Source organism: Cricetulus griseus, chromosome X (assembly GCF_003668045.3).
Source record: "Cricetulus griseus strain 17A/GY chromosome X, alternate assembly CriGri-PICRH-1.0, whole genome shotgun sequence".
In the NCBI taxonomy this organism is placed as follows: domain Eukaryota; kingdom Metazoa; phylum Chordata; class Mammalia; order Rodentia; family Cricetidae; genus Cricetulus; species Cricetulus griseus.
The window spans coordinates 64951088-64976064 of record NC_048604.1 but is presented as its reverse complement, the minus strand read 5'-3'; the positions used below and the strand labels follow the sequence as shown (position 1 = coordinate 64976064).

General features: G+C 36.9%; 1 protein-coding gene across 12 annotated transcripts in view; it reads right to left on the bottom strand.

The window, feature by feature from the left end:
* Positions 1–1983: 1983 nt before the first annotated feature.
* Positions 1984–24977, bottom strand: part of Atrx (ATRX chromatin remodeler) — a 141492-nt gene continuing 118498 nt past the window's right edge. For 11 of the 12 annotated variants that reach the window (XM_027432904.1, XM_035450023.1, XM_027432908.2 and 8 more), the window contains 5 exons: positions 9453–9602; positions 8032–8157; positions 7046–7141; positions 6422–6550; positions 1984–4987 (listed from right to left, as the gene is read on the bottom strand). In XM_027432904.1, the coding sequence (XP_027288705.1) occupies positions 4709–4987; positions 6422–6550; positions 7046–7141; positions 8032–8157; positions 9453–9602 (780 nt within the window). In that variant the 3' untranslated portion in view covers positions 1984–4708. The remainder of the gene's footprint in view (positions 4988–6421; positions 6551–7045; positions 7142–8031; positions 8158–9452; positions 9603–24977) is intronic. The other variant, XM_027432905.2, reaches the window with a different exon arrangement.

Sequence of the window (24977 nt, the reverse complement as noted above, 5' to 3'; positions counted from 1 at the left end):
AACTTGGGAAATCACGTGAATCAGTGTCATGCTCTCTAGCAGGTATTATAACCCCGCCCCCTTGCCAAATGAGACATGAAGGACTCAAAAGACTTTTACTTTGCTATGAAACAAATGTAATTATTTCCCTCACTGACTCTCAGGTATTTTATAGATAACACATAACTCCAAGCACTTTGATAGTCTTGAGAGAACCTTATAAGACATTGCCAAGAGACACTAACACTCTGAATTGGTCTCGTGGGAGAGTAACCCATCAGACTTTCTGTTGGACTGGCTTGATGCAGCTTCCACTTGTAACACCTTAACTGTTTTGAGGCCCGCCAGTGAGACCTGAGATACTGAGACCCTGTATCCAAAGACCACCAATAGAGAACTGATTTAAGAAAAGCTTACTTTGCGCAGAATGAAAATGTCACTAAAGGACATATCATTTTGAAAGATCAAATATATGAAAATTGGAATCTTGACATTTGGTCTCCTGGGGGCACAGGTAAAACGAAGTTACAAGTTTCTCTTACAAATGCCATCTAAGTCTACCATACAATCCCTTAATGCTGGGTTCCTTTTGTCCTTCAAATTATCTGTAGTCTGGCCACTGAACTCATCTGTCTAGTCTCCAATCTTTCTTCACTTTGCATTGTAACCCAAATTACCCCACCCTAAATCTCCATCTTTATCTGCTACTTTGAACACATCACCTGCTTTACAAACTCTAGTTTTGCTCTATATTAAATTACTCATTCAGAGTTTCAAGGCCAACAATTTACTTTAGATCTGTCTCTATCCCTCCTGACCTTTGTTCCCTTTCTTTCAATACTACACTTTCTCCTCATATACCTGAAACAAAGCCCATCATCCCTCTATCTGATAAGCCATCTCTCTTCATGGTTGTTGAAATCCAACACCTATTTAATCTTAGGACGATAGGGATAGAGCTAGGCACACAGGAACAGGTAGAGGTCTCTTAGTAATTCGATACTTCAGAGATTGACAACCAAGCTCCCATGCTCTCCAGGTTCCTCTGCCAGAGCAGAGCACAAGCACAAAGCATTGCCTTGCTGAACAGATTGTGATGTGCCCTGAGAATTGTTTGTAGTCTTAATAGAGGCTTCTATTTATATGCCCTCTTGACAAATGAATTGGTCACTAACACACAATCACCCTCTACAAGGTGATTCCCTTAGCTGAGGACTAGTGTCAGACAGGTCATTCCAGAGAGGGTTTTATATATGAGAATATTGTGGCAGTGCCTACCCTAGGGACAGACACTCTTGGAGTGAGGTACTATTGCATTCTTAGATCTAACACTAATGATAACTGAGTTTAATTACTTGGCAGATAATAAGCATAGCATTTTTAGAAATTTTAGATCACGCTTATTTACGTACGTAGTTGTGTATGTGTCCCTGTGTGTGCACACTTGAGCACAGATGAAAATATTTCTTTAACCTGGTAAGCCTTCTGGGATTGGCTCCATTACAGACTTAGTGGGTGGAGGGGAAATGGTGGATTTATTTCTCTAAGGACAGATTTGACTTTGAGACAGTCAAAAGTTACTTGAGACCAGTTAGGTGATACTAGATTGGTAATGACCTGAATATAACTTTGAATGAAATAAAGATGTAAAAGAACTAACCTATTTACTCAAAGAACCACAAACATGTGGTACCTTCTTCTAAGGAAACCCTGGTTACTAGGACAAGTAAGTACTTGCATTTAAAGTTTTGTCTGGAAGAAACTGAATTCATACAAAAAAGGGGGTGGAGCAGGCAATGCTCAGATTGTCTACAAACTGTTTCACTTTTTTTAGGGCGAGGTACTATGGTTTCCATGCAGCTGCTTGGACTTGTGGGCAGTAAGCACCCAAAACAAGGGTGGGTAGGGCCCTGTTAGACTTAAATGAATGGCATCTATGTCAGAAGCAGGGAATGGTGCTGGATTACACAGAGACAATCAAAACTGAAACAACACACACAAGGCTTCCTGGTATGTAAATTATTTTTGAGGTTAGAGATCTCCTTTTACAGAATTTAGTATATAACAGATTCAAAAACCAAACTTCTTGACCTCCCAAATAGTAAACAACTAAATGTGCAAAAGAACCACCATTAAACAGGACATCAAAAAGCTATACATTTTCTATGAAACAATATGTGCACAGATTTTTTCAAAGCTGTGAAAATGCAAGAAAGAGCACAACACATTTTGGTCACTTTATTAAATGACATTAAATAGTTTAAGTTTCAACTACTAAACAGCACTTTGAATGGTGAAAACACAGATAGTATATTGTCATACTTGAATGCTTTTCTTTAAAAACACAATTCCAGTCCTTATATATATTACAAAACAGCCTTAAAGGAAGAAGTGACATCTTTTCTACAGTACTTAAGATACTCAATACATAACTGAAGAGCAGTCTAACAGAAACCAAGGCAAATCTTCACAGCTGTATGATTTCAGCAGCCAAAGCTGGATGATGGACTGAAACATTACTATACAACTGGGACAAAACATACAATATCACAATTCTAGGCCAAAACGCTTTACACCCAAAGAAATAAAACAGGTTACAAAATGTGGAGAATTTAGCAGGCAAAACTGTATTACAAGCAACATTTTAAATCGTCATTTTAAGCCATTGCAACTATTTAAAACATCTAAAACAAATATAAAAATGAGCTTTTTAGTATCTTATGTGATTTTTGTCTTTAAATATTTGTTAAAAGTTGACGTTATACTCAAAGTACATACATCATGTTGCTAAAATGTCAAGTGAGAAGAGTGTATGCAAAGTGGTCCAAGATTTATTTCAAACTCTGATTTCCAATTAGTCCTTCTAATTACTATTCTTTAAGTTATAGCTTCATCCATTGTGAAAACAGATTAGAAGGTTGCCTAAAATTTTCACATCTATGTCTTTGAGTAAATAATTAGACCATGTTGAAAATTCCGAGGTCTAATAAATCAGTTTTAAAGTATTACGATAACAGTTGGCCAGAGCATACTTTCAAATATTTATCTCATAAATCTTGCTTCTTTTATTTCTTCCAAAGTAAACACACACCTGCCCCCCTTCCATTGGAATGAACTTGATATTCAAATACAGGAGTTCATTAGTGTGTTTCATTCCGGGAAGGTGGAGACACCAAACCTCACATATTCATCACAAACAGTGTGTGGATGTTTTAGCCAGTAGTCCTTCCAGGATAAAAGTGGAAATCTTCTATTATCTAAACAACTAAACCATGTTCAATTTTAGCTCAAGTTCAATTCAATCAAGTCCAGAGAGATGCCCAGCTTTTCTTTAGCTATTTCTACTACTTGTTACATCATGGTTTCATAAATGGTATTGCCATGATGAGTTGACTCCCACAGTCAAACACAATCTTTTTATTGAAGAAACTCAAGCAATAAAATTGAACATGATAAAATTATATATCACTTTTCATAAACCTGGATCTAGAAAAAGAAATTAAATGATTTTCTAGTAAGAAACCTTTAAGAATTGGGTGAACTAAATTTATGCAAAAAAAATCACCCCAGAGATCAATACTGGAAAAATATCAAACTTCAAAACACGTTACTAAAATAAAATGTAAAGGAACTGGGAAAAAAAAGCATGGTGATTAGCATAAAGAAGAGCATAGAAGCCAGTGATCCTAATCTTTAAGAGGAATTATTTTGCAATACTGACAGTACTGGGGACTGTTAAAGCACATTCCTCATGTGAACTTAAAGTCAGCAACGGTTCTGCCATTTTGATGTTTATAAAACAGGGTGTGAGCCTAATACCACAACTTCAGCGCTAACCTCTTCAATTGTTCTAACTTGATTTTCTTAGTTTGCATCCCACTGCCAGCAACAGGATGAAGCACCAGCACTGGCACAATGGCTGACAGATGTGTTTCCATTAGTGCCAGGAGACAAGAAACTCGTGTGCAGAAAATAACCCACAACCCTGAAATCTTACCAGTAATTATTTCAGCACATACAACTGAAAATAAAAAATGGCAGAAAGACTAAATAAGAAAAAGGAATTTCCTTGTATTCAACTGTACTTAAGGCTGTTTATACAATGCTAACTCCAAGGCTCCTCCAACTTTAGTAGTATTTAAGAATATTGCACACGCTTCTGTGTCTAAGATAACCCTTAGATCTAACTTTTAATCACAGAGATAATATAGCAGGAGCCCAGTTTCAGACTTCGGTCAAAAGAACATCAGACCATTTCAATCACTCTAATCAAGAAATGGATTAAGTACAAAAGTATTTTTAGAACTTGAGGAATCAACTCTAAGAACTCAGCTGTGTGTTTTTATATGTAAAGAGCGAATATATAAATCTTTATTAATTTCTAAATTCAATAATTTTATGACAATTTTATGGTTGCTAAAAGCAGGCATAAAAATTTCGAGAGGAAATCTGTGGAGCTGTTACTGTTATGGAAGGATTTGTTTTCACTGAAAACAATTTGAAATATCTTCTGTACTCAATGTGTGTAAGAAGATTGTAGGCAACATCACTGACAAATGTCAGAGAGAAATGGTATGCCCTATTTAAAAAAATTGAAAACTAATATGGAAGATTGGCATTTAAGGGGTCCAAACTATTTATACAGTTGAGTTCTGTTAAGTCATTGATTCCTAAAAAAATAAAAGATCTTTCTATGATTTTAATAATCCTTTAAGCTTTTAGTGCAAAATCACATTGATTTCCCTGGGGAAGGTCCTGGATTTTTGCTTCTCATTGGGGGTGGTGCACGTTGTAAGGGTGGTGGCTGCATACCAGCAGCCACTGACTGATACATTCCTCTCATATCAATCTGCTGGTAGTTAGAAGGAGTCATGATTAAATTTGGAGGCTTTGGCATCATGAGGTGACTCAGTGTTGCTTGCTGATAAGTCATTTGTTGCTGTTGCTGCTGACTGTACTGCTGCTGGAGCCTTCTGTTCATAAGTATGCGTTGCACACAGCTGATTAACTGCAGAGAGAAAAGGGAGTGGTGAAAGTTTCAGGCTTTAATGCTGATCCACTCTACCTCTTTAAGAGACAGACCCCGCCCCCTAACAACAGTCAGGGCATGTGCAGGAAAACGTGCTACATCATCACTACGTCACCCGCCACGCATTACGGCCTGCGTGAGGATTCTGGGCATGTGTGGAACCTTAGTGCGCATACACAGTCTTTTCTTTAAAAGTTCCAACTTTCCTGCTTCACGCTCTCTCTGCTCACTCCTGCTCTGCTCTTCTCCCAGCTACGTGCTTTCTCTGCCTCTCTATGGCAACCAGCCATTACCCCTGTTTCTCTTCTCTCTTAGTCTCCCTACTCTGCCGGGCCTATAATAAATTGGTTAATAAGTCTCATCTTGCACCACCCTCCTCTTTTTCTTTAAAAATTTAACAAGCAAGCAAGACAGACAGACAGACAGACAGACAGACAGACAGACAGACAGACAGACACACACACACACACACACACACACACCACACACACACACACACACACACACACACACACACACGTACGTCCTGCCTCAAAGAGGCAAGTATCAAGTTTTGAGTTAAAAATCAATTTGTTAAGGGAGTACCATACCAAAAGGAAAACACATTATTGTTATCACCATTACTAATTTGATGGTATTCACAAAACCATTACTGTAGAAACCAGTTAGTAACACCATTTAGGACTTAATTCTCTTAATGACTTGACTATTGTATTGCAGGCAGCATATAGGTTAGTTGCCATAGCAACCTGTCCTGCACTGTGATTAGTCTTAAGTATTAGTTACAGAACTTTTGTCGACTCCCCTTTCTTTGTCATTCTCTTAAATATTTTGCATGAGGACAGACAAACACCAAGGGGGAAAAGCATTTGCAGTAGGAATAATTCCTACCTGAAGGTCTCAAATTCCCTAAGATAACTTAAAACCAAAATTCCACATTGCTTTCTAAGTAAAACTCATGCCACAGAAATTGATTCTCTGGTGTCAAGACAGTGTTGGGAAAGATGACCAGGGATCATAGAATATGGTATCCTTTGGAAGATTCAGACAATTTAGCAGGAGCCTATACATCATTCAGGACACCACTTCCAGTCTCCAAACAAATACACTGAAATGTCTAGTTTTAGAAGATATTAGAAAGCGACAGAAGAAGCAAAAGTCTTAAGACAGTTCTAAATGTCCAGAATAGTTAAAAAATAAAATTCTAAAGAAATAGATCCTATAAAAACATCCAGGAGAACAGTCTGGTGTCACTCTCTAGGTCAAGTATCTCTTAAAACTACTAGTTTGTTTGTTTTTTAAGCAAAACTTGAGAAAAACCAATGACCATTCATCCTGGATAGTTATTACAGTCATATCAACTCATTACAAACTGAAGAAAATCCAACAGAGCCTGGAGACAGGAGTTCTTACCATCTGCTGCTTTGTCAATACATCATTGTAGATTGCTTCTCTTCGTTTCACGTCAAGCTCCTGGCTGGCTTGTCTACTTAATGCTAGTGCTTGTACTTGGGCCTCAGAGAGATTCATGTTTTCTTTCCACTAAAAGAAAGACATTTCTATTTACTCCTTATAACTACACACTGAGTAACTAAGTTACTTAAATACAGTCACGTTTTTAACCCCATTCACTTTCCTTTTCTCATTTCTAAAGAAACCAATGTTAGGAAAACAGGGTACTACATTGTCCACTGTTGTGTATGTGTTGACTTGCTCTAGAATAAATACTACTTGGATTTAATTTATATAAATGGTACATTTAAAATGTATTCAGACAAACAATGCATATATTTCTATTCTTGATGGCTTCAATTCTTGTATTTTACCCATTTTTCTCTTAAGTCAACATTTATTCAAAATAGATAAATTGCAGTTTGAGACTGTTATCCAGCTTATTAGTACTTTTAGAATCAAATTATAAGGATTACATGATTTTTCCCCCCACTGAAAGTAGCAAAGTGAACAAAAGTTAAAACAAATGATGTGAGGTAAACATAAATTAGACGTTGATAATAAGTCAGTTGTCAATTTGCTTACTACAGTTGAAATGATGTCTTCAAGAGGCTGGATCCTCACGGCTGTCACACTGTTCGTTGCTTCTACAACTTTTTCTCTTCCTTGATTAATAAGGTCCTAGAAGGATGAAAAAATAAGCTATATAGGACAGAAGGGCAGTATAGCTTTAAAGTATACAGATCACTCCTCTTGCCAATTCATAGTACTTGATTGAAAACCTAAACAACTGAAGGGAACAGCAAAATTCAGCATCTAAAAGTGAAAACAAAACTCAATGATGAAGAGGCAGGTGGATCTCTGGGAGTTCAAGGACAGCCTTGTCTACACAGTGAATTCCAGGATAGTTGGGGCTTTGAAGAAAGACCCTGTCTCATAAAACAAACAATACCAAAATAAAAAAAAAAAAACCAAAAACAAACAAAAAAACCCTGAATGATGCAGAAACATTTTAGGAAGGTACAAGTTTGGGGTTTATTGAACCAATTAATTTAAATAAGCTTATTGAGTAAATTTTAAAAATGAAACCACAAATTCAATTAAATTATTAAACTATTGGTATAATATAATCTAATAGTTCCCATTTACTTAATATTTTATTCTCATTTTAAATCACAAACATCATAATGTCGGACAGTAGTGTGCACCTAATGGCACCTCTACATTGCTTGTAAACTCATGTATGCATTTGACCTACTTTCAAACATTAAGTACTTTGTTTTTTCCAGGTATTTCATAAGTGATCAAAGTGCTATTTCCCTAGCCATTCAGCTGCCCTATTGTTCCTTAATTAAAATAATTCAAACTACATTAATTCAAGGATTGATTCCTTTGTGCTGTGCACAAACTCCATTTTACTATATTAGGTTGGTCAAAAAGGTCAACAAATAAAAGAATTTTTTTTTGTCTATTCAGGGTAATCTTTTAGAGAATGTGATATTCATGCATTGGTAACCTGCAACAAGGCAGTTGGAATTGCCTTTAATTCACTTTTGTCCTTTAAAACTCACCTCCAGCTGTTGATTACTCATTGCTGACAGGGCTCCCAAATTAAAAGGAATATAAGGAGTTTGAGAGCTGAAAGTGACAGGGGGTAAATTGGTCCCAGTTGGTATGTTGAAACGCATGGTCAGTCCCTAAAACAAAACAAAACAAAGTTATGCACTTTTCACATTGTGATTAAAAAACTTGAAATTCTACATAACCTACTGGTTTAGTAAAGAATCTACTTTCTCAGATCTAGGAAATTATTAACACTCTTCCACACACAAACAAAACACCCTTTTTACTCAAAATTAAGATCTTATTACATGGAAAGGTTTAACCCCTAAAGGTGTATTCTTTTTTTTGGTATTCCCACAGACTGAGGGAATTCTGATGAGACTGCTAACGTCATACTAATGTTAAAGAAGTTTGGTACAATGAGTTAGGAGTTTGAAAAGGATTCAGGTATTAGGATAAGGTTTCCATACTCAGTCACAGTTTTGTTCAAGTGGGCTGCTGTTTAAAACAGACATAAATTATTTTAAATAAAGTTGCTGGTGGAGATGACATTAAATGCACAGTGCTGTTAGTTTATTTTTTAAATATAAACTGCTTTCTTCTCACTAATTCATTACCAAATATAGCCAAACATCATAAGTTGAGATACCTAACTGGGGAGCCTATACCTGAGGACCAACTACATTAATGTGTCTTCCTTCAAATGTGACCCCTCTCTTCTTCATTGCTCTGTCCAATGACTAGCATAAAAACAGAAACTAAGCTGGGCATGGTTGGTGCATGCCTTTTATCCCAGCACTCAGAGACAGAGGCAGGTGGATCTCTGTGCATTCAAGGCCAGCCTGGTCTACAGAGTGAGTTCCAGGACAAGGCTACACAGAGAAACCCTGTCTCAAAGAAACAACAACAACAAAAACAACCCCCCCCCCCAAAAAAAAACAAGAAACAACAAAAATTTGTATTTGGCTTGTATATAATTTGTTGCCCAGACCAGTCTTTAATTGCTGAGCTCAAATAATTCCCCTGTCTCATTCTTTCAAGCATCTGGGACTAGAGACACTGTACCTAGTTCCAAAAGAATGTTTAGTTATTAGCAGATCATGATGTTATAAAATAACAAAGTTAGTGCTGCAGATATGGCTTAGTGGTTAAGAGCATTAACTGCTCTTCCAGAGGACCCAGGTTCAGTTCCCAGCAACCACATGGCAGCTCACAATTGTCTGTAACTCCAGGCCCAGGGGACCTGACACCTATGGCAAAAACATCAATGTGCAGAAAATATAAGTAAATAAATTTAAAATAAAAATAATAAAAAATATAACAAAGTTCACTATGGCATACATGCAGATAATGGACTCGAATCACAGTCACTCTAAGCTTCTCCTTTTGCCCTGAACAGCTCCATTGAAAAAGCATTCTAAATAAATACCTTCTTTTCTGCTTCATATTCAGCCCAAGCTGCTTTTCTTTCTTCTTCAGTTAGCTCCTCTTCTTCTTTGTGGTCCAAAAGAGAATCATGTTCATGATATCCTACAATGTGTTCTTTATGTATCTGAAGAAGTTCTGCAAGTATGGTATCCTGTTTTGGGGGTGAAATCATAATTACTTCTCCCTCTATATCATATCTTCATAGTTCTAAACTGTTAAGAGTAGAAATTGACTGCTTTTCTTATTTCCAATGTATGCTATAAATTACCTAGAAAACAGACCTCACATCAGAATTGCATTCATAACTTAGCATATTTAGAGATTTTTAAAAAGAGAGCTGACCTCTAACTTGTTATGGAGCAAAGGATGACCTTGAATTGGGATTGGTATGTAAAGTAAGATGGTTTTTAATTTAAATAAAAAAATAATAAAAATAAAATAATAAACATGTCAATTGAGTGGTGTCCTATTTCTCAATTCAGACATTACTTATTTACTGTGAAGGACAGAAGCCTTCCCAGAAATACATGTGTACACACACAGTAAAAATGCCTTAGTCATCAGCGAGTTTAATCAGGATAGTCCTTAGCATTCTATAATTTCAAAGCCCAAACTTACTGACTTGAAATTAGGGGAAACTGAGGACCCAGCAAGTTACTTTTCCAATTACACAAGGGACTAGCTGGGACTAGCAACTGAATTTCCCAACTCTTATCCAGTAATTATTATTATATCGCATTGCCGAGAATGCTTATTTTCATGAGGCATGGCTCCATTTCCTAGATCTACATTTTTAGATAAAAGACATAATCACTTGAAGAACTTTAGCAAGGGAGAAACATAATGAGGTCTTTCATTTTTCTTTACTTTTAACATTTGTAACTTTTAACATTTGAGTATTCTTTTCCTTAACAAGTACAGGTTAATTTTATTTTTTTAATTTTAAAGATTTATTTTTACTTTATGTATATGGATGTTTTGCCTGTGTGCATGTGTGTGTGCCATGAATGTGCCTAGTACCCAGAGGCCAGAAGAGGGCATGAATTAACTGGAATTGGATTACAGATGGTTGTAGTCATGCTGTGTGACTGCTGGGAACTCAGGTGCCTTGGGAAAAAAGCCAGTGTTCAATTGCAGAGCCATCTTATCAGACTCAGTGGGAACTTGTCAAAGATTAGTTCATGTTCACACTGGAGCTGATATGCACTATTTTATCATTTTCATTCCAGATTCAAGATTTATTCTATCAAAATGAAACATATTAGAGAGATGGCTCAGTGGTTTAGAGCATTTGCTACTCTTCTAGGTCCTGAGTTCAATTCCAAGCAAGCACATGGTGGCTCACATCCATCTCTAATGGGATCTGGGGCCCCCTTCTGGCATAAAAGGTATACATGTGGATAGAACACTCATATACATAAAATAAATCTTTCGAAAAAGAAAAATTATTTAAAAAATGAAACATGATCACCTAATTAAGGTCAAGTAATGGTGACAATTCAGCCTTTGCCCAGGCAATAATGTTCCTTTTGATCCACAGCCAACTGAAATGCCAGTACATCACAGGAAAAGTTCACATTACTTTGATTTCTACCATTAATAAGTTTTGTAGCCTTACTAACATAGTGCCTTCCTCATTCTATCAAGCGAAACCTCAAAACCACAACAGAAACTCTCCTTTACATTGTTTCTAGTGAATGTGATAGCCTCCCTTTTCAAATAAATTAATGAAAGTAACATTGATATCTAACTATACAACCTGGGGACAGCTATCAGTAACATATTATATATTCCTCCACTTATTTTACATACAGCTTTGCATAAAAATGGGAATGCATTATATTTAGTTGAAACCTACTTTTCTCTCTTGCTGTCTTTGTGTAGACATCATTTTACACAGAACATAAACCATTGTTTTTCATGGGTGTATAGAACTTATATCAGTTGTTCTCAACCTGTAGGTGACAACCCCTGGGCAAACTTCTATCTCCAAAAATACTGCAGAATGATTCATAACAGCAGTAAAATTGCAGTTCTCAAGTAGCAAGGAAAAGAATTCTATGGTGGTGGTGGGGGTTACCACAACATGAGAAACTGTATTAAAGGATCACAGCATTGGGAAGGTTGAGAACCACCACATTATGCAGAAAAACATTATCCACTATTCATTCACTTATGTAAATTATTTTAAGACATTAAAATTTTCCTGTGTTGATTATTATGACACCTGCAATGAAATGAATTAGTGGATATATTTTAATAATTTCCTCATACATTGATTATAGTCTAGTCCTTAAACAAGTCTGTGTGCCACAACCACCATTTTAAGACTCTGAGGAGATGGCTCAGTTGGCAAAGCACAAGAGTCTGAGTTTGGATCTCCAGTATACACATAAAGCTGGGCATGGCCATACATGCCTGTAAACCCAGAGCTGAGGAGGAAGAGAGAGGAGGAACTCTGGGGTTCTAAAGTCAGCTAGCTTAGTCAAATCTACGAGCTCCAGATTCAGCAAGAAACCCTATCTCAAAAAATAAATCAAGATAGAAAGTGTTGGCCTCTGGTTAGATGAGCATTCACACACACACAAATTTGTGCATATACTACCCCCTCTCTCTACTTTACAAATTAAGCAGTTGCCTTAAAAAAGGAAACTAATATAGTTCAGAATTAGGAAAGCAGACACTGTTCCCACATCTTTGGCTTTTAAATTAATTGCAGCATTCAATCAATATAGGAAACGAATGATGAGATTAAGAGGGCCAAAAAGTATTTGTAACAAGATCCCAGATTACTTCAAGAAAAACAGTTTTGCAAATCCAGAATAAACTATGAAAGTTACAGTTCTCATCCCATGTAAGATACAATCAGTGGAAAGGTTTTTGTTTTCCCCTTTAAAGCAGCATTTATATTAGTTGCTATAGTAACACTATTATTGAAAACAATACTGGAACAGAATCTATAATCACCAAGCCAACAGTCATCAAAATGAGGTTTAAATTACATCCAAATGTGTACCTTTACTTTTCTTTGTTTAAACTTTATTTTTGCTTATATAAGTTTGCTTTAAAAAGCCTACAAGCTGAAAAATGCATGGTCTGTATTTCAGCTAACCACCTAAATTTTTTAAGGTTTAAAAATGACTAGTTCAATTAATAAAATAAAATTAATGATAAATTAAAAGTTTAAGCTAATTTATTCAGAAGTTTAAAGTATCTGGCAAGTTGACAAAAATTCCCATCTAATTAATTCTGAAATCTAACCTTGAAAATAAAATTGTTAAAAAATAATCAAGGCTTAGCCTGGGGGGTAGGGTAGGAGGTTTGCCACATTTCAAAAATATTTTGCTTACTATCACTTTGAATTTGAGTTTTATAATATCTGGAAATAAAAGGTCACTAGAATACTTAACTGCCATATGACCCACTCAAAAGGCTATGAAAAAGTCCCTTTTATTACTTGAAAATGTCTAGCATTTTAGTGAAGAAATTTAATAATCACAGTGCAAAAGCTTTTCCTTCACATTTGAAGTCAGTTTCTTCCCCCAGACTGTAGTGGGAGAAAAACTGTAGTGTATGCAATGAGTAACTAGAGAGCTGACAGAACATCATAGTAGACTTTTGTGTCTGGAGCATCTAGCCTTTGCTAAAGAACACTAGAAACAGGCCCAGATTTTCAGAGTATTAGTGAGAATTAATGACAACCATAGAACTTGTCACTTCCACTGAAAGAAATGGCACATCTGCCAAGCTGACATTAGAAGGCAAAAACTATATTTAATAAAAATGGTTTTCTTCTTTAATATTTATAGAGCTAGACACTATATTTAGTATTTAAACTATTTAAAACTCAAAAATTGGTTATCAGGTTATAATGATTACATGTGCTACATGCCACTGTGAGATGGAGAGCTGTCATGGTAGATTTCATATGACCACAGTTGTTCTAGAGACTACAGTTTTCCAAGTAGGATCTAAATGGGAAATCATTTTCACCCTAAACAATCTTGTAGTTCCCATGAGCAACTGTTTGTTTTTGCAAACATTAGTACTCTCTAAGCCAAAATAGATGTGTGACAACACATACAGAATAGGAATGAAAACATCAGAAGACAAGTAAATGATAAAAAGGATATAAACATTTAAAAGATAGGAACAAAGCCATCCAGTAATTCTTATATTGAACAAATAAACCTCTTCTGTAACTGTTCTTTTATGGGTCCAAAATAATAAATGTTGTACAAAAGCTTAGCCATTAGCCAATCTAGTAGCTGAATCTAGAAGTTCCCCTAAAAGGGGCACAGCTTCAGCTTCTGTCACTCTTCTTCCTCTATCGTGTTAAGAACCCAGATTTGAATAGTAACGACTCTATTAACACAGAGAAACTATGCTATTGAAATCCCTATGTCAATGAAGGGCTGATCCTAAGGGGCTGACAACTGGCTAGCTGTGTACTCAACTCCTAGGAATGCAAAAGGAAAATGCTTCGTAGGCTTTTCACTTTAATAGACTAAAACTCCATAACTAAACTGCTCAAAATACTAATACCAACATAAAATTGTGTAACAACCCATTTCATAACAGAAAACCTGTGTTAGCTTTCTGATTTTCAGATGGAAGTTATGGCAGGATTTAAATGAAACATACACATGATCACACAAGTGTAAACCGTAGTAGTAGTTCTGAAGAACTAAACATTTTTTATTTGTTTTTGATTTTTCAGACACAGTTTTTCTATGTAGCCTTGGCTGTCCTGGAACTTGCTCTATAGACCAGTCTGGTCTCGAAGTCACAGAGATCTTCTTGCCTCTGCTTCCTGAGTGCTGGAGAAAAGGTGTGCACCACCACCGCCTGGCCAAGAACTGAAGTTTTAAATTTTAGTATAAATAGCCATATGTAGCCTATGGATCTTGTACTAGACAGTGCAGATCGAAGGCCATTAAGTGCATTTCAATTCTAGTTTCTCCCACTTACTCTAGCTTTATGTCTGAGCACATTACTTCTCTTAAGCCTCAGTTTTGGAGTGTATAGGGTGAACCTAGTCAGTAGCTATTTTACAACAGTATTACGTGCAACGCCACATATGAAGCTTGACACAGGACCCAGTTAACCAATTACTTTTGTATTGATATCCGCAATGGTTCAGACAGGATCATATCTCCATCTGTAGTATCAGAAAGAACTGAACTGTTCTCTTCAAAGTACTTTCTTCTTTTGGTAAGCTACTAGGAAAACTCCACTGGTATTATTTATCAGTTTTTCTAACACCATTTCCAAGAAAATTATAAACATATAGCTTCTAAAGAAAGAATAATCAAACCTGTCTTAAGAATACTATCTATTACATGTATACATACATATAATTAAGAAATTTAGCTGGGAGCTACTGAGATAGCTCAGTGGCTAAGAGCATATATTGCTCTTCCAAAGTACCTAAGTTTTATTCCCAGAACCCACATCAGGTAGCTCACAACAACCTGCAACTCCAGCTTCAGGGGATGAGATGCCTCTGGCTTCCATGGGTGTACACACACGTGCACACATCTAAAATTAAAATAAAGTTTTTGGGATAAAAGGAAATCTAGCTGTGTCTGTCTGTCTGTCTCTCATGCACACACACACACACACACACACACACACACACACACACACACACCTCAAACCACACCAGGAAATAACCACAGAATGGGCAACTGAGACTGCACACAATGAAAAAGAAAGGTATAGCAAAAGTCTCTATAACCAAATGTAGTATGAGAGACTTGAGTGTATCTTGATATTAACAAAGTAGCTATAAGACATTCAGAGACAACTGGCTACATATAAATACATCATTGGATATTGGATAACATTAGGGAATTAAGTTATTCATTTATAGTATGGGTATTATATAAGAAATACTGCTTTGGAGATGAATGCTTAAGTCGTATTGCCCAATAGTTGACATTAAGTGTCTTCCCGACTGCTTTCTATCATATTTCTGGAAACAAGATCTCTCACTGAACTGGAGCTCACTGATCTGACTAGACTGGCTAGTCAATGAGCTCCAGAGATTCCTCTATCTCCACCCCTCTGCCAGCACTGGGGGTTAAGGATATGTTCCGCCATGCCTAACTTTTAATTGAGTGCTAGGGATCTGAAGTCAGGTCCTTATACTTGCAGGGGAGGCACTTTCCAGACTAAGCCATTTCACCTTTACAAATCATAAACCACAATGCTTGTGACGAAAAATGTTTCACTAAAATATAGCAAAATACTGACAATTGACAGATCTACATAATGCTTTGTGGATATTATATTTTTCTGGATTGAAAATTTCCATAAGGCAGGTGCTTTGGTATACATCTTTAATCCTAGCACTTGGGAGGCAGGGATAGGCAGATCTCTGTGAGCTAAAAGTCAGCCTTGTCTATACAGCAAGTTCCAGGTGAACCAGGGCTAAATAGTAAGATCCTATCTCAAAAAAGACAAGATTTGGAAAATTAATGAAGTTTTTCTACACTTTCTTTACAGTAAAGAAGCCAAAACACCAGACTGTCAAACAGAATATTGGGATAGCTTGATCTTTAAAAGAGTGGGTCAGTATACTTAGTCCAATATCAAAATAGCATAGTGTTCTAAATTTGAGATGGGAACCCAAGTCACCCCACCATAGAATTTTTTGAGCTGAACAGAATGTACATCTGTATGGCAGCACTATCCTAATAACTTCACATGGAATACTCAATGTTCATATCCCTATGAAGCATGTATTATTACACCCACATTATGGATGTAATGAACCAGCATGGGCCTTGAACTTATGACCATCCTGCCTCAGCCTCTCAAGCAGCTGGGATCACAGGCATGCATCACTAGGCTTAGCAAGTAGTAAATATTTGTAGTGGCTCAAACTCCTCATAAGGAAACAATTTTAGAAGTCCAGCTCAATCCTTCCCCATTGGAATCTTGCAAAACACTCTGGCCAGCAAGGATACATTATATATGATGTAATTTCCACTGGCAATAATTTCTAAGGCAGTGTAGCTTGCCAAAGTTTGGGAATATGCTATCTGGAGGTATCACTGGCACCAAGGTCTCTATAACCTAAAGAAAGACTCAGTGGCATTGGCCTCTTAATAGTTTTTCTTGTGTTTAAAAAAAAAAAGACACAAGGTAGCACTATAAAGCACTAATAGCAAGTATATTTTATGTAGTGTATAGGAAGATACCAGAAGTGTTTTTTCTATTAAAAAAAATACTACAGAGATAATTGAAAACTGAGATTTTCTATTAAATCAGATATTCTAAAAACCCAAACACACATACTACAGAACCATCAGATGGCTAGAAGATAATAATTCTCCTGTGTTATCTAAGAAAGGAGGAAAGAAAATCTTAAGTTACTGGAAAAGGTATTCATTTTTTGGCAACTGCATACTAGCTTCATTGGAAGTGATTATCAGTATTTAGTAATTAATGTTATTATTCTGCCAACTGATACAACTCATCTCCAAGGAAACCCAAGCCTTCAATACATGTTTCTTCTACAGTGTAGCTAAGGTTATTTCCTTCGGCCCCTAAATGTTTTCATTCATATGTCAACCTTATAAGGATAAAGACCTCATGTGATGATTTTTCAAGAATTTAACTCGGGCTGGAGAGATGGCTCAGCGGTTAAGAGAACTGCCTGGTCTTCCAAAGATCTAGAGTTCAGTTCCTAGAAACCACATGGTGGCTCACAACCATCTGTAATGAGATTTGGTGCCCTCTTCTGGCCTGCAGGCATACGGGGAGGGAGGGAGGGAGGGGAGGGAGGGAGTCCAGCCAGATGAAGGTGGCACACACCTTTAATCCTAGCACTCAAGAGGTAGAGACAGGTAGATCTCTGTGATTTCAAGAGTGAGTTTCAGGACAGGCTCCAAAGCTACACAAAGAAATGAACTTAGCAAAACGGCAACACTATCACAACTATGGAATGAAAACTAGTAGTGAATATTGGTGCAGTTACCACATGTGAGGCAATGTGTATGTGCGCGTGTGTGTGTGTGTGTGTGTGTGTGTGTGTGTGTGTGTGTGAGAGAGAGAGAGAGAGAAGAGAGAGGAGAGAGAGAGAGAGAGAAGAGAGAGAGAGAGAGAGAGATCTGTGAAGGATAAATAGTGTTACTGTCTCGAGCACAGTGAGGTCCACAAAGCTTATGTGACTTGCTTAAGACTATTTCCTAAGAGCCAGATGTGGTAATTCATTTCTGCCATCTCAGCACTTTCAAGGCTAAGACAGGAGGAACGCTATGAATTTAGGCCAGCCTAGGTTACATAGTAAGTTCCATGCCAGTCTCAACTACAGAGTGAGACTGTCTCAAAACAAACACAGGGGGTAGTGATATGGCTCAGTAAGTAAAGGTACTTGCCATTCAATCCATGTGGGGACCCCACATGGTAAAAGGAGAGAACCAACTCCTGTAAGTTGCCCACTCTTATACTGTGGTGTTGTGCCTGCCACCTTAAAAGTTAGAGGAAAAAACAGACTTACTTCCAAAGGGTGTTTAGCAGATGACCTAGAATAAGGAAAAGACCCAAACCTTCCTTCTACTTAGCATCAACTATCCTAACAAACACCAAACAAGAGACTTTAATAACCTACAAAGTAATAGTAGAACTGAAATAATTCCTCTTAACATTGTTGCATCTTCTACTATTCTATTCTTACTCAGATAACTAAGCCCTTTTGTACCAGCTAATGTATATGGGTTAATAATATTAAACTTTGTTTTATAAAACAAAAAAGACTAAACGTATAACAAGAGGCAGAGAAGCAAATGGCATTAAACTTCATATTTCAATTAGAAACTTGGCTTCTTAGAAGCCAGAAAAATTGGGCTCATGTGCCACCATGTGGTTCTTATGTCTCAAAAGTAAATGTGTTCAAGCTCAGAGGAAGTTTCCAAAATAAGCTGATTAGCTATCCCATGCTTTATGTCAACTTACTTTAATGTTGTCTCTAGTGTTAGGGACGACAAAGTTAAAACCTTACATTATCATATGCTGGCTAATAAACTGTACAATAACATCTCTGTTCAGTAAACTATGCTTTGAGGTATTAAAGCTTGAATAAAGGTCTAAAGAGTAGGAGAGAAAATTGTACACAAAATCAGGGTGGAGAAAGCCAACCTAAAGCCTCACTTAGGGTACTTTAGCTTAAATCCCCATTTTGTCTTCCCTATAATTACCAACATGCAGTCCACAGTTAAAGAGACAGAAGTGGTACAGTGCTGAAAAAGGGAAGTGCAAAAATGATTCTATGCCAGTTTTACTGGCTTTTGTTTTCTTAATAAAGGGTACGGAACTTAGGTTGTGTACACTGTACTTAAGAGGAACAAAACACCTACTTAGGCGTATTATGAAATGTGGCCCTGGCCAAGATTTTATCACTGAATCTATGCATGCAATCTATAAGCTTATTGCCAGAAAAAGCATTTTCCCAAAGAAAATTTACATAAATGTTAACAAAGGTGAGATATTACTATTTAAGAAACAAATAGTTGAGAATCAGTCACCAACTCTATTATGACTAAGAGCCTGTTTTGGCCAATTTGTAAATTTGGTGAAGGTTTACAATGACTGAAGAACATTATAAAAGGATGGACTGAAGCTAGTATCCCAGTTGGTCTTTTTTTCCAACTTGACTCAAGCTGAAGTTATCTGGAACAAGGAATCTATTATTAATAGAGAAAAGCCCTCCATTAGACTGGTCTATAGACAAGTCTGTAGGGCATTTTCTTGGTTAATGATTGATATGGGAAGGACCAGCCCACTGTGGGTGGTGTCACTCCTGGGCAAGTGGTCTATGGTATATAAGAAAACAAATTGAGAAGATCAGGGGGAGCAAGCTAGTAAGCACCACTTCTCCACAGTTGCTGTTTCAGTTCCTGCATCTCAGTCTCTGCCTTGACTTCCCCTGATAATGGACTACTAAACTTGTAAGCCAAATAAACCCTTTTCTCCTCAAATTGCTTTTGGTCTGGTGTTTTATCAATGCAATAGAAATCCTAACTAAAAGAGCTGGGTATTATAATTCAAACCTGTAATCCCAGCCTTTAGGATGCTGAAGCAGGAGGACTGCCAAGTGTTCAAGGACAGCCTGAGCTACGTAGTGAGTTCAAGATGAGTCTAAGTTATACCGCAAGACCATATATCAAAAAACCAAAAGAACAAAAAGAAATGAATATACACATTTAGGAGACATGATTCAGAAGATCCCAAAATTAGCTCACTAAAAGAAAAAAATATAATTTTCAACAACAAGAATTCTGTGTGCCAATATAAGGAAATATAAGTAATGTGACATGGTGGTGAATGAAGCTGACTAATGTGGCAGATTAAGAAAAGAACTGAAGATGTAATATAAAGGGCTGGTGTGTGGCTTAGCAGTAAAGCAAGTGTGGAGCATGTGCAAAGCCCTGGGTTCAATCCCAGCCGCACAAAAAGACCCCAACAAAACCAGATACAAGGTAAAACTAATCAATTATCTTCCTCTCAGAAATCTACCCTGAGTGACTAGCAGAGTGAGTCTAAGCACTCAATCATCTATAAGGACACTTTTCAACAACAGTAGATCAGTAAGGATCAAAGTGCCCAGTGTTACATTTCTCCTATGGAAGACACCAATGGAAGAATGGAGTTCTTGCCTTTAAAGAGCTATAAAATTAAGAAACCAAACCATTCAAGTGACTAATAAACTAAGTCTGAGACATCAAATCTAATTAGAAAGTTGAAAAGTACAATTAAACAATAACAGAAACACAAGAATAAAATTATGCAGTAAAGAGAATGTGATAAGGCAGAAAGACACATAATCACATCAGGAAAATAAAAATTAAGTACTTTTAGGAAAAAATATTTTTTATAAAAAGGTATGCTACTTAATAACTATTTGGATAGTACTAGTTAGGGAAAAGGATGAAGATATATCATTTTTCTTGTTTCAAAATAAATGAATAAATTTAACAAAAAATGAAGACACATCATTTTTAGTGGTCTTAAAAATTAACAATAAGAAAATACCCAAAAAGGAAAGCCAAAATCAAGGAGGGGAAAATGTCAGATCAAAACTAAAGAGAGAAAGAACATAAAGTTTGGTGGGTAGGACCTGGGTGTTGGGGGAAGGAAGAAAGCATGATCAAAATATATTGTATGGAGTCTGGAGGTGGTGGCACATGCCTTTAATCCCAGCACTTGGGAGGCAGAGGCAGGCAGATCTCTGTGAGTTCGAGGCCAACACAGTCTATAGACCGAGTGCCAGGATGCAAGGGCTACACAAAGAAACCCTATTTCAAAAGACACACACACACACACACACACACACACACACACACACACACACACACACAAATTAAAACTTAAGAATAACAAAAAATTACAGATAAAAGGTACCATGGCCACGATTTTACTGTAATAATATTATATTGATATATCTTTAATAAAAGCATGTTCAAATGACAAGAAATTTTTCACTGCAAATGTCAAAATAACATACTATCAAAGTACTGGCATGATGAAATGAACTTTTAAGTACAAGCCTAAGAAACAAATGCAACATTTATTGAGTAACTATACTGTACCTACCCCACTGACACCACCTTGCTTTTTAGACCTGCTATTACCTCTCACCTACATCATCTTAATAGTATCCTAACAAGCTTCTTAATATCCATTTTATTTTTTCCAGTTCATCTTCCACACTGATACACAAAATTATTTTTCTAAGATGAAAAGTATTTCTGTTTAAAATTTAATAGATTCTACAGCCATAATATGATTCCTAATCTAAGTACTATGATCACAATTCCCATTTGCCTAGGAGTGCTTTTTTCTTCTCTTCCCAAACCTACTTTAAACTGCCACTGTAACCTTACAGTATGATGATTTTATTTCTTCAGACTCCTCTAATTTATACTATTTCATGCATATTTCTTTTCCTGTTCTCCTTGAGGTCTTAGCACTCACTTCTATTTTCAACATTTCTTCAAGCCTTCTCCAAGCAAGTCCTCACGCTAACTTTGGCAAAGAACTGAATAGTTCTTTTATATGCCTGTATAGATTTCTAATATATAACCCAGGACATTTATTCTGTTCACTTAAGACAAAATAAAAAAGACTTAGTAAGCTTATACTGAAGACTAATACTTAAAAGTATATAAAAGCAAAGGTGCTCTACTTGAAAGGGGATGAGGGCTTGAGTTCCTGCTGTTTTGACCCACCTGATCTCATTTCGTCACAGTGTCAGCCCTGCACCACTTCTGTGCTATAGCAAATACAATTATGAAAACATGCTTCAAGTTTTAGCTATAACCCTATTGGCTACACAAACTCTCTAAACCCCAGTTTCTTGAGATAATTATTATGCATGAAATAAACCTTTGTGAACCTTACAAATTTACATACATATGAAGAAGAATTTAAATTTCACAAGCCATAAGCTTAATGACTTCATTATAGACTTTTCTTGGGGGGGGGAGTTCGAGACAGGGTTTCTCTGTGGCTTTGGAGGCTGTTCTGGAACTCACTCTGTAGACCAGGCTCACAGAGATCCGCCTGGTTCTGCCTCCCCAGTGCTGGGACTAAAGCCGTATACCACCACTACCCAGCCCCTCATTATAGAATCTTAGTATCAGCACATGAAATTATTGTCCGTGAAAATACTCTAAATCCTAAAATCTTCATTTGTTAAAATAAAGCATACTAAATCAGGTGTGGTGGCGCACACCTTTAATCCCAGCACTCAGGAGGCTTAGGCAGACATATCTCTGAGTATGAGGCCAGCCTTACCTACATAACTAGTTCAGGATAGCCAAAGCTACAAAGGGAAACATTGTCTCAAAACAAAACAAAAAACATCCTGAAAACGTCATTGAATTTTCAGAATTTGGTAACTTTGTCATTTTTGAGGGGTGAGAGACTACAATAAAGTACAAAATTAAGAGTATAAACTCACAGACTTACAGGGTAGGTCAGTAGTACAGAGCCTGCTTAGCATACGTAAGGTCCTAAGAGTTCAATCCCCCGCAGAGAAAGAGAGAAAACCAGCTGCACTGGGGCTCAGCAGACCAGATCTGAAGGCCAGCTTCAACACAAAATAGATGAAGAAACATGGGGAAGTGACACCATTTCACCCAGCCTCGGTTTATCTTTCCTATTTTTTAATTTTCTATTCTGGGTTTTGAACCTAGAGCCATGTGTATGCTAGGTGGCAAGAACTATACCTCTGAGCTACAGACCTAGTTCTTCATTTTGTTTTCTCTTATTCTGAGATAAGGGATCACTAAGTTGAGGCTCCTGAGTAGTTTGAACTGTAGGCCTGTACCACCAGACCTGGATTCTTCATCTTAAAAAGGAAAACAACACTACAGCTTTTCAGTTGCTGGGAGACACTCAGAACACATTGTTTAGAGATTACAACCCTTGAGAAATCAATGCTTATTTTTCTTCACTGAAGAACTTTAAGAGGTTTGAAATATCTGTGTTAATATAGTCATCAATATTCCCTTTCCTTTTCTGCTTTATGGCAAAGGAAAGGGTTAAAGAACAAACTATCTTAAATCTGTAAGTGAAAAAGTGTAACTCTGTCCATTCTGACTTTCTAGTATAGTCTATGTGATTTTATTCTGGATGGCCTGTAGCAATTAGACAGCATTTATTTTCTACCAGATTTTTTCATGTTTATTACCATTTATTAATTGTACAACATAATGGATTTCATTATGACATTTCATACATGTATCTAATATACTTTGAAGATCTTCAATACTCTATTATCATACCCTGCCACTCATACCCATCCCTTCTACACTTCCCAGATCCCCTTTTACTTTCTTGTTTTATTTCTATACTTTTCCTATTCTACCTTCAATTGTTATTGCTACATGTATACATAAATATAAATACATAAGAACAACCTGCTGAGTCCATTTAGGGTTGTTCATATGTATAGGTTTTAGGACTGACCATCTGGTGTCGGATAACCAATTAGTGGGCTCATCCCTTGGGAACATTTATTCTTCTCTCAGAAGTCACAAACTGCCTGCAGTTCTCATCTAGAGATGAGCCTTGTATCTAAGGCTCAGGGAACATTGGGGAAGAGTGGGTAGAAAGATTATAAGAGCCAGAAGACAAGGATGTTGCTGAGAAAACGTGTCTTTCATATAGGACAGGGAAGCTGTGCCCACAAAATCTCAATAGTATAGCAGGCTAAACAAGACCTAACCAATGACAACACAAGTTGAATCTTTTAAGCACACACACAATGAAAAAGCTAAGGGCTGAGAATGCTCAGCAATAGACTGCTTGTGTAGCTCTCAACTCTCACAAATAAAATTCACTCTGTAACATAATGAAGGGAAAACATTAATACAGTGTTTCCTAACATAAAAACTAAAATGATACTTTTTATTAAAGTTTGTTAAAAGTCATAGAAAAATGGTTATTTTAAACACACAAGTGCCCTGAAACTATTGCTCAAGAAATTTGAAGTTGTCACAAAAACAAAACTCTTTCAAGACAGACACAGAAGCATAAGCCTTAATCGCAATATTTGGGATGTAGAGGCAAGATAAGAAGGAATTCAAAGAATGTCATATGAAAACAAAACAAAGTTGGGCAGTGATGGTGCACACCTTTTCATCTCAGAGGCAGGCGAATCTCTGTGAGTTTGAGGCCAGCCTGGTCTACAGAGTGAGTTCCAGGACAGCCAGGGCTACACAGGGAAACCCTGTCTCAAACATCCAACAACCAAAAATATTTACACACACATAAACACAGCCTCGGTAAAACAATGCAGGCAGCAAAGAACAGAATGCAGAATAGGTTTCTAAGGACTGGCATGCTGTACTTATGCACGAAAGATCATAGCCGCACCTATACCAATGGCTGCCACAGCGCCACACATGTAATTAAATGCTGGTACAGGCAGAATAGGGATCTGCACTTTAGGATTCCCATTATGTCCAAATATATTATTTTACAAAGCAAGGGAGAAAAAAAGTTCTTTACCAAATGCAGTGTTAGGGAACTTTAAATTCAAGTTTTACTCATTAGGAAACGTGTGTGTGTGTGTGTGTGTGTGTGTGTGTGTGTGTGTGTGTGTGTGTGTGTGAACATACAAACATTAAAAATATTTTAAAACCCTATAATTACATTCCATTACTCAGGAGGCTGAGGCAGGAGTATAGCAACTATGAAGACAACATAGACTACATAGTGAGACAATGTACCAGAAAATACATGTAGATAAAGCCATGGTTTTACCACTTACCAGCTCTGATCCAGTTTCTCATACAAGAGGCCAATCACTACATGATCTCTTGGGGCCCTTTCCCAATGAGATACTATTTTTTTTATTTGCTGATTCTTTTTGAAGAAAGAAGTAAGATAGGGTGCTCTAGAACTCACTAAGCAGACCTTGGCCTCAAACACCCCATCCTCCTACCTCTGCCTGCCTAGTGTTGGAATTCCAGTTGTGTACCAACGCGCCTAGCTTGCTGATACTTTTTAA